At 40.0% G+C, this 13,778-nt stretch overlaps 1 protein-coding gene across 6 annotated transcripts in view; it reads left to right on the top strand.

Annotated features, from left to right (window-relative positions):
- Positions 1-10,868: 10,868 nt before the first annotated feature.
- The window catches only part of PDGFC (platelet derived growth factor C), a 203,986-nt gene continuing 201,076 nt past the window's right edge, over positions 10,869-13,778 (top strand). Inside the window, exons 1-2 of one of the 6 annotated variants that reach the window (XM_036887857.2) lie at positions 10,869-10,999; positions 11,600-11,828. In XM_036887857.2, coding sequence (XP_036743752.1) covers positions 11,711-11,828 — 118 coding nt within the window. In that variant the 5' untranslated portion in view covers positions 10,869-10,999; positions 11,600-11,710. Of the gene's footprint in view, positions 11,000-11,426; positions 11,829-13,778 lie in introns of those variants that run through there. The other 5 variants (XM_036887856.2, XM_036887861.2, XM_036887862.2 and 2 more) reach the window with 5 other exon arrangements.

Below are 13,778 nucleotides of genomic sequence, written 5' to 3'. Positions count from 1 at the left end.
TTTTAAAATGCGATGTCTAATTCTCAACAATAATTCTAAAAACAGTGAACAGTAATGCTTTAAATGTATGCATGCATGATGGTTGCTGTCCTTTTAAAATTTGTCTAATAGTCACCATAGTAACAGATGCAGAGTCTCCTCTATGTGCCTCCTGGTGTTATCAATGTGAATAACAACACATTATCAGATTCACAGAAAGGCAGAGAAAAAATCCATAGCAGAACATCATGAGATAAATTTTAACCGTAGTGTTTTAAATTTACATTTAAATATGGAAAATATTAATATTCATTATATTATTATATAATGATAAAGGGAATATTTACTTTTGTATCTAGAAAATGTTAATATTAATGCCAGAAGAATTTGCATATGTATAGAGGAATAGACAGAGCCATCAATCAATACCCTTTTACAGTGCTCTGTGGAGTTCAAACAATGTAGGTTTGTTACAGCAGAACCACCAGCAAAGTTTGCCAAAACAGAAACTGGCCACAGTCATTTTACAATTCATATTTGCATAAAAAAGATAATGAATAAAGGCAATATAAAAATCCTATGTTGTTAAACTCTTAAAGAATATTTTGGGTAATAGATTTTTTTTTTTTCTCAAGAAACTTGGATTTTAATATCTTTTGTCTTCCTTCCTTCTTCCTTTCTCCTTTCTTCGATTTCACATTCTTTTCCTTCTCCCTGAGTCAGCTTTTGCTTATTTCTTTGTTTTAACATTTTAAAATGTTTTTACTGTTACCTATACTCTGCTTCGGACCAGAGATGTCTTTAAGGCACAGGTAGAAATGTCTTTAAGAATAATGACTGCTTTAATAGGATGCCCAGCTAAGTGGAAGCTCTTTGAACAAAAGCTGTTTTTCTCCAAAGAAAAAAGATTCATTAAGAAGCAATATTATCTCAAGAAAGAATATGAGAATATGTATATTCTCTAGTAGAAAATAAGAGAACTGGACATTGACTCAGAAAATGTTCAAAATAGAAATCAGCCAAGTAAACTTTAATTTTTCCATTTATGGACACTGAGGATAGAAAACTTAATTACTTAAGTCACATCTCTAACTGTAGTAGAACTTAGAATTTTTGATTGTGAGCTCTTTCCATTGAACCATAATGCCTGAAAATAAATTTATATCCTGGACCAGAATTTTGTGTATTTTGACACATTAAACTTTCAAAATTAAATTACTAATGAAGACTCAATTTTAACTTCAGAAATATTTGCTACCTTTCTTGATGAAACTTTTTGCCTGATTAATCTCATGAAGGAAATGTAAATGGAGCGGTGGGTGACAACTACGTAACTGTCAGTGGCAGATTCATTCTAGCATGTGAACTGGATCGGATGAAACCTATTAAGGGATAAGGAAAATATCATCATAAACAGCATTTTTACATCACGATAAATGAAATCAATTTGTATGAGTTTGAAGAATCATTAAAGTAATAATGTTTTACCTGAGCTCATCGAAGTTTATTATTGTGGTGAGATGAATTAATTAATTCATTTCTTAGAAGAGAATTTCAGGCTTGTGCTGTTTTACAGTAATGAATAGGTGCCAGATAGGAGGTAAAAACCATAAGTGGCATGTTTGGCTCATTCTATGGTAATTTATTTTTGTTTTAAGATATTAACTGAGAGCTGAAGCCTAAGATTTCATAGTAAAATTAAATGGTCAAGGCACTTGAGATACAAAATGAATTGTTATTTCACTAATTTAATTTATATGACATTAATTTATATATAAATATTCATAAAACAGCAACACTTTGTATTCCATTTTAGCTTGGTGGCCCTTAAAATTTTTTTTTACCTAAGCAGCATTACTCAGCAATCATTATTCCAAGGCCACATGCTTTCACACACATATGTATTTTAAACAGTAACATATGCATTTTAAAACCTACAAATTAAAAAGATTTACACTTGACATCGTAGTTTGAAAATATGACCAAGATACTTTCATAGAAGTTTCTTATAAAATAATGACATCTTGGATACAACAGATTGAATATTACATAGACAGAGACTTGTGAACCATCTGTTACATAAGATTTCTCTATCAAAAAGAATTAATTCTGTTTAAACCAGTCAGGCAATATGAGTATGGACTGTTTGCCAGGCCTTAGAAATAACCTTGTTATATTGGAGTGAATGTTACCACAGTATTCATGAGAAAACAGGGTCTGCATTTCTTCCATCTTTGAAAGGGCCTACCTGGTCTTCTTCCCAGCCCATCAAATAAAAAAATTCATACGAATAACTCTCACTTCAGTGTGACTTAGAGATTAGTACAGCTTGACTACTGTTTTTCTTAATTCAGTGCTTCTTTTTACAAGATCCCCGACTTTGACTGACAGCCAAGCAAGAAAATGAACTCCACATGGCTCCAGTCATCCCAATTATGTCAGAAGTAGCTGTTCTTCCTCTGTTTTTCCTCCATGAAGATTTATCAGTGGGCGTATCTGCATTGGTTGCTTCCTATTTTTGTTTATTTCACTCAACAGCTATTAAAAGATGTGTTGAACATGAATCTCCACACTTGCAGTGTCAGATACTGAAGGGGGTAAGAGGCACAGGATGGTTAGTGGATTTAAAAACAAAAATATGGCAAAACTTCTGCTATCAAAGAGTTTTTAATCAATTACAGGTAGGGTTTATCAACAAAACTAGAGAATATAACCGTTAATGTTATGGACAATGAGGTTTAAGATTTGTCTTGGGAAGTTTTTCTAAGGAAGTGAGATTTATTCCAGTAATGTAGTCAGCAATGGTGAGAAATTATTTAGCGTCACCCTCATTTTAAGACACCATTGATTATAAAATTCCCCACTGACATATTAACTGCCTTTTGGAGAGAGAAAAAAAATAAATAGTTTTGCTAAATTTCTTCTGACACTAAATATGACATGTTAGAAATAATGAAACAGAAAAAAATCTTATCTTATAATTCAGAAAATACAACTATACAATTGATTTTATATACTGCAGGTTTAAAATATCCTGGTCATTGTGTCAAAGGCTTTATACATTGTGTTTTTTTTAATTCCCACAGATTTCTGAGGTAGATTCTATTACTATTTGTTTATAGCAATGGCGAATCTAATGTTTTGAATATTAGTTGTGTGTTATACATTTTCTCAACTGATAAGTGACTAAGATGTCAGCTTATATCTCTGACTTCAGTGCATGGACCATGACTAGGAGTCTATATTGCCTTCAAGAATTGGTTGAGCACCCTCTGTTAGAGGCAGAGTGATGGTCAAGTGCATGGATTCTAGAGTTAGATTATCGAGTTCAAAACCCAGCTCTGCCACTTTACCACCTATATGGTCTTAAGCAAATGCTTAACCTCTCAGTATCTTTGCTCCTCTGTAAAATATATTTTATGTAGCTATTTGTTGTGAGATGAAATAAAGAATATATATGAAGTCCTGAAAATAGTGCCTGGCACATAGTGAAAGTTGGCTTTTATTATATGTTAAGTGCAATATGGTAAGTTCTGTGTAAAAACAGATTAAAAGAAAGTAAAATAGAATAGAATACGTTCTATACTGTGCTATGTACAATTGTGAAGGAAGCATGAGAAAAGCAAAGATGGTGAGGCCTCCCTACTGATCTCTGAGTAGGCAGTAGATAATGTGAAAAGCCAGGGGTTATGTTTGACATGGCAGCAGACACAGATGAAGATTGATTGGAGATGCAGAATAAGGGGGAACTTGCACTTACCTTGTAATATCTTGGGCCCACAGCAGGTATTAATGTCCCTGGCAGGTAGCTATTCTGCTAAAGTCCCTGATAATCTCATAGTTAGTGACAACAGAAACTGCTTCTTACTTAGAATTTTCACCTTCCCCAAGAAAATAGTAAGTCATCTCACTAACTTTGCTTTTCCCTGCTATTGTCCTTCAGAAATTTATTTGAACACACACTACGTGTTTCCATCACCATAGCATGTCAGAGCCAGCAACACGTTAATGGTGATTTTGATAGAGAAGTTTTATTGCTAAGAAGGAGGACAATGGATCCTTTCCCTTTCATATGGTATCAGAAGATTAATTTATCATTTCTATAGCCACTAGAAAAGGTATTCAGTCTAAGACACAGCGACATTTTCATTGACTAAATGCCTAGTTCCTGGGTGCTTGGGGCACTGTCCTTTTGATGTCAGGCAAAATCAGAATTATTCACTATTTGTTGTTGGTAATAGAATTTTTAAGTTACATATTTATGATCAGAATTTTGTGGAATTATTAAACAAACACAAATGTTTAATATAAATGTACACTTTATAAGTTTGAAATGTAGTTTTTGTGTCACTACATATTTAGCACTGTGCTAGATGACAGAAGGAATGACAAAATGCAGTGGTTAAAAGTTCCAGCTCTGGAACCAATTACGTGCATTCAAGTCTGACTTTTTATAAACGGTGTGACCCTGGGCAAGGATTCTATTAATATTTACAAAAAGAGTATTACTATTCTATTAATATTTATAGAATGTTTACTCACAGAATATTAAATATTTACTCATAATTGATAAATTGTTTGATAAGCAGTAGAGGATCCCATTGGAGAATACTCCATTGTGAATATTTCAATAGAACAGTAATGCGTAATCAGCTCCACAAGAATGTAAAATGAAAGTAGGCAGGCTACAATAGTTCACAGAATAAGTGACAGTTGATTCAAATGCCAGACTAAATAGATTCTGAGGAATGAGAAACTTCTTCCCCTTAACTGGGTGGAGAATGCTGAATGTGAGTATAAGTGGTAAAAATAACTTTTAAAGCAGAAATCTAGATAGGAAGAAAGAAAAAGATATTTAGAGTGCTTTAAATTTTAAAAATACTGCTTTTCACAGATGTAAAGTATAATCATTTGCCTATCATAAATCATAAATATGAATGATAGTACCTAAAATAATTAGCTGATTCTCACATTTTTCTATGAGTTTTATGAGTGCTTAAAAAGCAATTCATGAAAGACAGTAAAGAATTTTTTTCCACTTACTGTCCAGTGGGACAGAAGTGACACCACTAGGGTCTTTTCATATAGCATATGCCATCAGATACAAATGTCCAAGGAGTTAGAATTTCAGTTGAAGACTTTGGTTGCCTGAGGGCTTAACAAGTCACTAGTTAGTTCATGTAGCAGTCTTTGTGCCTTGAAAAACTCCAACCAATCTGAAAATACCTTTGTAAAATTATCGATGAAGATTTATATTTGCCTCGCTCAAAGGCTTTAAAAAAAAAATCTCATAGACCAGGAGTTTTAAATTAGAAACATATGGAGGGATACATATAGGAATTGTGTGAGAGAGGCCTAGACTCTGACATCTATAGTTAATCATAAATTGATTCTTCAAAGGGAGCAACTCAGAAAGCAGTGTATTTCTGCCTTGCCCTGATGTTTTAATTCGGTAGCAATCCTGAGTAGGAAAGGAGTAATTCATTCCCTTTGTCCTCAAAGACAAGGAGATAGATTCTTTGAAATAACTGTCCACAGATGGTCTAGGCTAAGGCATTTGCTGGGTGAGTAATTTTGGCCCGGATAAACAGGATACTCATGCTAGCCCACGCTTTGGGTGGGCTTCAACCCCAAGACCAGCTTTTTGAAGCCTTAGTCACCACCACTGCCGCAAGTAACCCAGATTCACTCTGGCTCAAATCTTTTATTTAGGCTGTTCCAGAAAGATAGCTGTCTAGTGTCGTATTAGTGTTCTCAAGCATGCAGGAAAGTCCATCTATACATCTCATAGTGCACCTCAAATTGAACAGAAGGGAAGGCAGTCTTTGTGAAGAAAACTTAGAGGGAAACATAAGAAAGCTGCAGATAAGAATGCTGTTGTTCAAAATCTAGAGCCCAAAAATGTCAAATTAAAAACATGGGAGGAAAAGGGGAAAACCTTGAGTCTAGCATTAACTATACCTGTTATTAACAGTATGACTCCGGGAAGATTAATTCTCTTTGAGTTGCAGTTTCTCTGCAGTAAGATGGGGAAACTGACCTTCCTCAAAGGATTGGTGGGAAGTTTAAATGAGAAAATATATCTTGAGGTATTCTAACAGTTCTGGGGAGATGACAGGTGCTTCAAAAAGTCAATTTGGACATGAATAATTCTCTCCTTATTTTAATTTTTCTTGGTTGGCCTTAAACTGTAAATATTTTTGAGCTGCCTGCAAGAGGAAAACATGTTTTCACCCTCCTAATTTCATGGAGGGCAAGTGAAAGAAGATAGAGATGTTGAGAAAGGAGAGAAGGTGGTTTAAGAAGATGGGGAAAATATCAAAGCAAATTGTGCTGATAAAAATAAAAATTTGGGAAAATAAAACACTGCCTTAACATGTTGCCAAGGCTGTTTTAGGATAGAAGCACTTTTTCTCACTATAAAGATTGTAAAGACAGCAAACAGCAATAATCACAATAGGGGTGGAGGATGAAAATCTCTTGAACTATTTTGGACTTCAAAAGCAATTGAGGATACTTTCAGTATAAGATTAGTTAAGCCGTATTTTCTTTTCTGCCTACCAACAACACTTCTTAAACATTCATTAAGTAGTGTGCTGAGGCTATCCACCTCGTTCACAAAGGCTAGTAGCCAAGGAAAGGACTGCATTTGGAACAATGATCACAAAGTGAAAGGGCTCTTCTCCCATGACCTTTGGGATAAGAGGGTCACTATCTGAGAAAGAGGGATCTGTAGCTGTGTCTTGACTTCTTACTATGATTTGTCAAAACGCGGACAAGAGCCTACATATCCTACACATGATTGCAAGGCAGAGAAAAATGATATATTTTTGACTGGAGAATATGACCAAGCATCAGGTTTGGTTGCTGTCCACATATTCGGGGGATGCCCCTTGGTCTCAAGATAGTTTCACATTCTATTGGTGTGACTCTATACAATGCTATGAGATTGGTCACCTGTTCTTGGCTAGTAACAATATTATTTCCTTATTTACAACTCACATCTGTACTATTGCTATTTTTCTTCACCTTGGGACCACACTTTGAATATTTTGATGCCATGACACTAAACAAATAGTAAGAATTAAATTGTGGATAACCCACATATAATTTATTAGCTCCTTTCAATTTGATAAAATTCCTGATGATTGCCCTAGTCAGGGATTTCCAAACTCTTTTTTTTTTCCCCTTCTTTTTGGTTAACAAGTCGAACTTCTCTTTCCAAATCATAATAGTAACATATAAAAGAGGACTACCTTAATTGGATGAGTTTAGGGAGAAAAACCTGTTGATTATGTCTTGCCAGCCACCAAGAGACCTTTGAGTGGAGACAAGGAAACTATTTTTCTAGTCATGTATTAAATCGCAGAAGCACGATTAAGTTGAAAAAGTGTTGTTATCATTCTCTGTTTGCTCAGACAACCAAAGAACTCTAAAGTAGGAAGAGGGTTGAGACATCACCCAGTATACATTTCTCCCTTAAAGAAAAGGGCCCAGAAGGGTCTCTAGATCAGGGTTGTAGTCTTCATCCCAGTTGTAAAGCCAGACTAAGTCCATGGTCTTCACATCAACCAGTGAAATGATCTTTTGTTGTGGTGGTTCAAAGGTTACCAGGGCCCCTCTTTCTTTGGGGCTATTCCTGGCTACTTACTCCCTCTGAGCTCTGAGTCAGACAAACACTTCTGAGATTTTGAAAAAATCTTTGCATACTCAACCATGATTGTAATAGGGAAACAGCAGGTTTTCTTTAATGGGAAAAGCCACAGTGGGCCATCTAAAGGCCAGTCCTTGCCACCCGTTTCTCTTGGCTGCATACCTCTAACTTCCTACTTCCCAACTCCCTTACCCCAAAAAAGTAAATTAGAAAGTACCTCTTCTTCTTTGAGAACAGGACCTTAGTCCAACCCTTGACTGAATGCCACAGGAAGCAAGCCTTTCTTAGATAAGCAGCTGTTATAATGGGAGGTAAAGATGACTTATGTGGAAGAGTAAAATATAAGAAAAAGAGTGTTTATTATTTTTATGTTGCAAAAAACAGAGTATTAATACATCCTAGATATCTAGAGATGGCAGGTCATATGTTTCTTAAGATAGGATAGCTGGAGAAAGTGGAGACAGGAAAGGATGTCTCTAAAGGAGACTATTTAGCTCATTTTTTTTTCTCTCTTTCTTTTCCTAGAATAGTTCTTATGCCTGTTGTGATCTGTGGACATTTACTTTGCTTACTAATGTTATCTTCAGCCTCCAGCCTCATTTAACTCTGTGTGTGCTGCTTGCTAGCTATTCTGGAAACAGTAGACATTTAGGTAGATCAGAGATTTTCAAACGTCAGAAACTCATGCTCGATTATCTGTCACTAAAATGCTGAAAGGTTCTGGGAAAGTCTTAAAATAAGTTCACATGTATTCCTTTGTGTATATGTGTGTGTGTTAGGATTGAATCAGAAGAAGAGAGAGCAAGAAATTTTAAAATACCTGATTTTCTGAGGCAAAAATATGTCCCCATGGTTCCTGCCTTTCTGGGTTTAAATGACTAGTTAAATGGGTATTATGCTTTAAAACTTAATTTCACTTAAAACAATTTAGTAGTGATACCCACTGTCCCTCCCCCAAATTATCATAGAACAACCAAAGGAATTCTACCATGTTCTTCAAGAGGAATTTTTACGTAACATTCTTTCTGCTCTCAGCCAGAGTGGATACTCCTTCCTTAGGTTTAAGAAAACATGAAAACCACAAAGAATGTTTGCAATTATTGGCAGAACAGATGCCTTTCCTCAAGAAAAATGCTTGAGGCCAAAACAAAGCCATATTGATTCAAAATATATTGTTTAGTAATTGTGCAGACTTTGATTTATATAAAATTTACTTGTCAATGCAAAGAACCCCTCTTTCTTAGGAAAGGTTTATAAGCAAAATTGAGCAGGAAGACAGGCAGAGCATAAAGTGTTAAAAGAATGAGCTATGCCGAGGGCAAGAACATTTCAAGAAACGACAGGGCAAGTACATTGAAAGGAAGCCAGGCAATGTGAACAAGATTTTGTCTAGGGGTCATGTAGGAGCACCTGGCTGGCTTTATTTATAAGGCGATTGTCAAATCAATCTGTAGAATATGGATGAGGTGAAACACAGAGGCAGAGCATTATTCTAGATCATCTGTAACTTTTCAAATACAACCTTCATGCTGAAATTCCAGGGAGAATATAAGTGACTCCAATAAAGAAACCTGTCAGTCAGTCAGGAGTGTTTATTTATTATCCCCTTGGGCCAGGCACTGTTCTAGCCAATATGAAATGATACAAAATAAAGAGTAGTCATCACCCTTACAATCTTGTGACAGCAAATGGATTAAATCTGCAGACAAGCACACATACCCTCTATGTGGGTGGTCAAGAAACTGAGCTATATGGACATACAACAGCCTCATTTAGGAAAGTCATGATCAGAAAATAAAACTTACAAAATTAGAAAAAACTGGGGAGTAATTAGTTTTATTACAGATAGATTAAAATGCATTCATAAAGCATGTCTTTTATGTAACAAGGCTCACTCTGCCATTAAAATTGGAAACACTTCCCCAGAGCCTCACAAATCTACAAAACATTTTTGAAACATATTCATCATGAAAATATGGATTTTGTTGTTGAGGTGCTGCAAAAGTGAATAAAATAACAAGCCATGTGCCCTCTAAACTCTTAAATTCTTTAAGGCCAAAAACTGGGCCTTTTTATGTTCCTTGATAGCCTGTACTCTCAAGATAGAAGTGGTGAAGGAGTAAGAATGGATGGGATAGGTGCGTGAAGTTTTCAAAGAGGAACCGGGCTTGGGGAATTTTAAGAGGAAAAGAAGAGGATTAGTATATTACAAGCAAAGAGGTCGAGATGGTTGGTCTCAGTCTTTATCCAAATACAGGAAGAGAGCTTAACATTTCCACCCTGAGGAAAGGTCTGCTGTTGGTTTGTATACCTCCCTGCTCAGGGACCTCTGGATCCTTCTTACCGGGCAGCTCTCCTTAATACTTAGAAGATGGCTTTGCAGGGCCAGGAAGAACCTGGCCCTAAAAAGAGGCTTTTGGGACTCCCATCAGTATGTCAGCTTACGCCTTACGGCTCTACGTTTCTTCCAATCCCCTGTGGGGCACTGTACCTGGTCGAATTGTTTGCACTGATTTATTTCACAAGGGGTTGGGTGACATTCTCATTTGCTTGCTATGGCGCTTGGTTGATAGTAATTTAGCAGCTTCGCGAGGACAGAGATGTCTGTGCTTTCATCCCTACTGCTTCACCTCCTGGAACAGTGCTGGACCCAGTAGGCATTCAACACAGACTGTATTTGTTAAATGAATGAATGTTCTTATTTTGGCCATTGGTCTCTACTTTTGCTTTATTTCATTCCGCTTCAAAGAGCTGGAAACTGGACGGAAATCTTTGACTTTCAACTTCCCTTCCCTCGGTCCAGTAACTCCGGCCAAACCCTTTGGGAATGGGGATCCCCTCGGAAATTAATGGCGAGTCACGGCCACAGGGAGCGGGGAAAGAGGGAGGGATGCAGGAAGGAAGTGCTTTCCCACTTAGTCTTGCTTTCGCAGCACCCTTGCCACCCACCTTGCTCTTTATTTGGGGGTGGGGGCGTCCTGTGGAGAGGAAACCGGGGGCCGCCCGGCTGCACTCCTGGCCGGGCCGCAGCGCCCCTGCGAGTGCCAGCACCTGTTGGAGCGCCGGTTGGCGGCCCCCGCGGGCGTCAGCGGCCGCGGCCCGGCCCCCCTCGCCCCCTCGCCCCCGCCAGCCCCTCCGGCCCCGGCCCCCTCCCCCCGACAGCCGGCGGCCCGGGGAAGGTGGAGAAGGGGAGGGGACACGCCGGCGCCTCGGGCCGCCCGGCCTTCTCTCTGCAGCCGGGGCCGAGACGCCGCGCGGAGCCCCGAGGCGCGGGGGGAGGGCACGGGGAGCGACAGGAGCCCCGTGGGGACCCCGAGCTGCCGACCGCCCCTGGGCTTCGAGGAGCGGGGGGCGCACCCAGACAAGGTGAACTTCGGTCGCGGAAACCTCCGGCCAGGTGCCGGGAGCGAGCGCAGGCGGCGCGCCGGGCCGGGGAGCGGGAGCCCGCGCCCGGGCGGCCTCGGCGGCAGCCCCCGACCAACCCCGGCCTCGCGGCCCCGGGGACCCGGCGCGGCGGCCTCGCCCGGCTTCTCCCCTCCCCCTCCTCGGTGGGGGCGGGGTGGGGTGGGAGAGGGGGCGCCGGGAGAGCCGCATCTATTGGCAGCTTTGTTATTGATCTGAAACTGCTGGCCGCCAACTTGGCTTCGAGCTGGCTCCGCGCGACCCTGGAGGCTTCTCCTCTGTCCTGTCCCCCAAACTGACAGGTGCTCTCAGCAACTCGCTGGTGACTCCCCGCGGCTCCCTCGTCTCCCCCCGGCCCCACCCCCCCTTTTCCTCCCTCGCCTTCACCCCCACCCCCACCACTTCGGCACAGTTCAGGATTTGTTTAAACCTTGGGAAACTGGTTCAGGTCCAGGTTTTGCTTTGATCCTTTTCAAAAACTGGAGACACAGAAGAGGGCTCTAGGAAAAAGTTTTGGATGGGATTATGTGGAAACTACCCTGCGATTCTCTGCTGCCAGAGCAGGCTCGGCGCTTCCACCCCAGTGCAGCCTTCCCCTGGCGGTGGTGAAAGAGACTCGGGAGTCGTTGCTTCCAAAGTGCCCGCCGTGAGTGAGTTCTCGCCCCAGTCAGCCAAATGCTCCTCTTCGGGCTTCTCCTGCTGACATCTGCCCTGGGCGGCCAGAGACACGGGACTCAGGCTGAGTCCAACCTGAGTAGTAAATTCCAGTTCTCCAGCAACAAGGAACAGAACGGTGAGTCTTTCCCCTCGTCTCCCCTTCTTGTTTCTCGCTGTGCGTGTCACGTTGGCATTGTGCACTGGTGTGGGATGTACACCGGCCTGCGAGGGGTATAATCGTCTCTCTATCCATGCAAATGCGCGCTGCGTTCGTGGGCATGGACTTTTGGAGGTTACGTGCAGTTTGCAACTTCGGGAGCTGCCTCAAAGCTCTACCAGGGCAACGTGAGTGGCACTGCAGCCTCAGCTAGGGAGAGGACATTATGGGAGCGATCGTGAGCGTCAGTTCCAATTCACAGTGCAGGACCTCTCGCTGCCAGAGTTATAAGTTCAAGAACTGCCTCTAAAAACGAATCCAAGATGAATGAGTCTTGGCATGTTTGACTTCACTCAGGTTTTTTTTTTTATTGGGGAGGGGGAGTGTTTCAGGAAATGTGTCAGCCGCATTAATTGACGCATTCTAAGTGGAAGGACATCAATTAATCAGTAAGTAGATAGGAAATATAGAGGTCAAGAGGCTGTGTGGACGCTTTTAGGGGGAGTTAAAAAATATGTTTTTCTTGCGCTCAGTTTTTCTTAAAATGTGCCTTTGTACTCTGAAATCCTTACCTTTCTGGTGGTGTGTTTTTATGTGTTGGTGAATGACTACTATTTTGTGTGTGCTGGAAACGACTTAATCCTGCATAGGAAATGAGAATTACTTTCAACTTTCAAGTGTACCTGAAATGTTTAGAAAACTCTCAGATGCAAGTTCCCTTGGGCTGGGATTGCACAGAACTGGAGAAAGGCTCCTTTCATAAAGCCAGGGCAGCGTCAGGGTGTGTAATTTGCTTAGCCTCTGAACCCCATATGATTTACATCATTCAATTTCTAAACTCTTTTTCTCTTGATCTACCATTATGAAGTCATTTTTTAGAATATTTTGTAAATAGAAATTTTATACTGCACATGAAACCACGATGTTAATGTAGGCTGTCTAAAATTAGAATATTAAACACTCTGTTTACAAGTGGTGACTTGTAATATTATTTGAAAAGAAATGTACATGTTTTTACTGCTTTGTATGGCATCTGTTCACAATGCAGGAATGCTGTCATTTCATTAACCAGGCGAAATGAACACAAGCAGCACACCTAGAAAATCACTATGGTGTGTACTGTATTTTTAAGTCACAGCAACTTATGTCTCAATGTATTAGGGTGTTTCAAAGCTTCAACTTTGAATTGAAACTCTCTGAAGTGTTCCTTTTTAAGAAAGCACAGAGGGTTCTAGAGTACAAAAATAGATAAAGTAGGGATCCCTGGGTCTTTTCTAAGATTATTTGTATTTGTTTTATGTGCAGTGATACATGGTATCACATTTATCAGTCAATATTACTGTGGCTGTTTCTTAAACAACTTGCTAGTGTGATGGCACATGGCACCTGCAGGCTGCTTGAGCTGCTGATCAAAGGGCAGCCTAAGGATCTATCTCTAATCACAGGAGCTGCAGAGGACTGGAGGAAAGGGATCAAAGGAGCCACAGCACCAGCTGTACCCTGGCAGGAAACAGATCAGACCAACCTTTGTTCTTTCTCATATAAAATAAATGTCCAGTTCAAAATACTTCTTCTTACTAGACAAGCTTTTCCAAAATGACAATGCACAATATTGCTGGCTTGTGTCTTCCATTTTTTTATTATTCCTGTGCCATATCATTTTCCCTACTGCTCTGTCTTAAAGCCTGTCCTGGCATCTGTCATATTCTTTAGTCTTAGCTACCTGTACCTCTCTTTGTCCTTTCCTTGTCATGCTTTCTGTGATCCACACACCATCATCATTTTATAGTGGGCCCCAGAGTGCTCATGTAGGCATTGGCCTCTTGAGTGAATAGGTTCACATAGACCAGAGAGGTAAGTTCATTGAGCCAGGCCACACACATTCTGTTGCCATCAGAGGCTGGGCCATTTCCATTCCTAAGATGCATG

Source organism: Manis pentadactyla, chromosome 1 (genome assembly GCF_030020395.1).
Source record: "Manis pentadactyla isolate mManPen7 chromosome 1, mManPen7.hap1, whole genome shotgun sequence".
Lineage (NCBI taxonomy): Eukaryota > Metazoa > Chordata > Mammalia > Pholidota > Manidae > Manis > Manis pentadactyla.
Note: the sequence above shows the minus strand (reverse complement) of the source record. Positions and strands in the feature narration are given on the sequence as shown.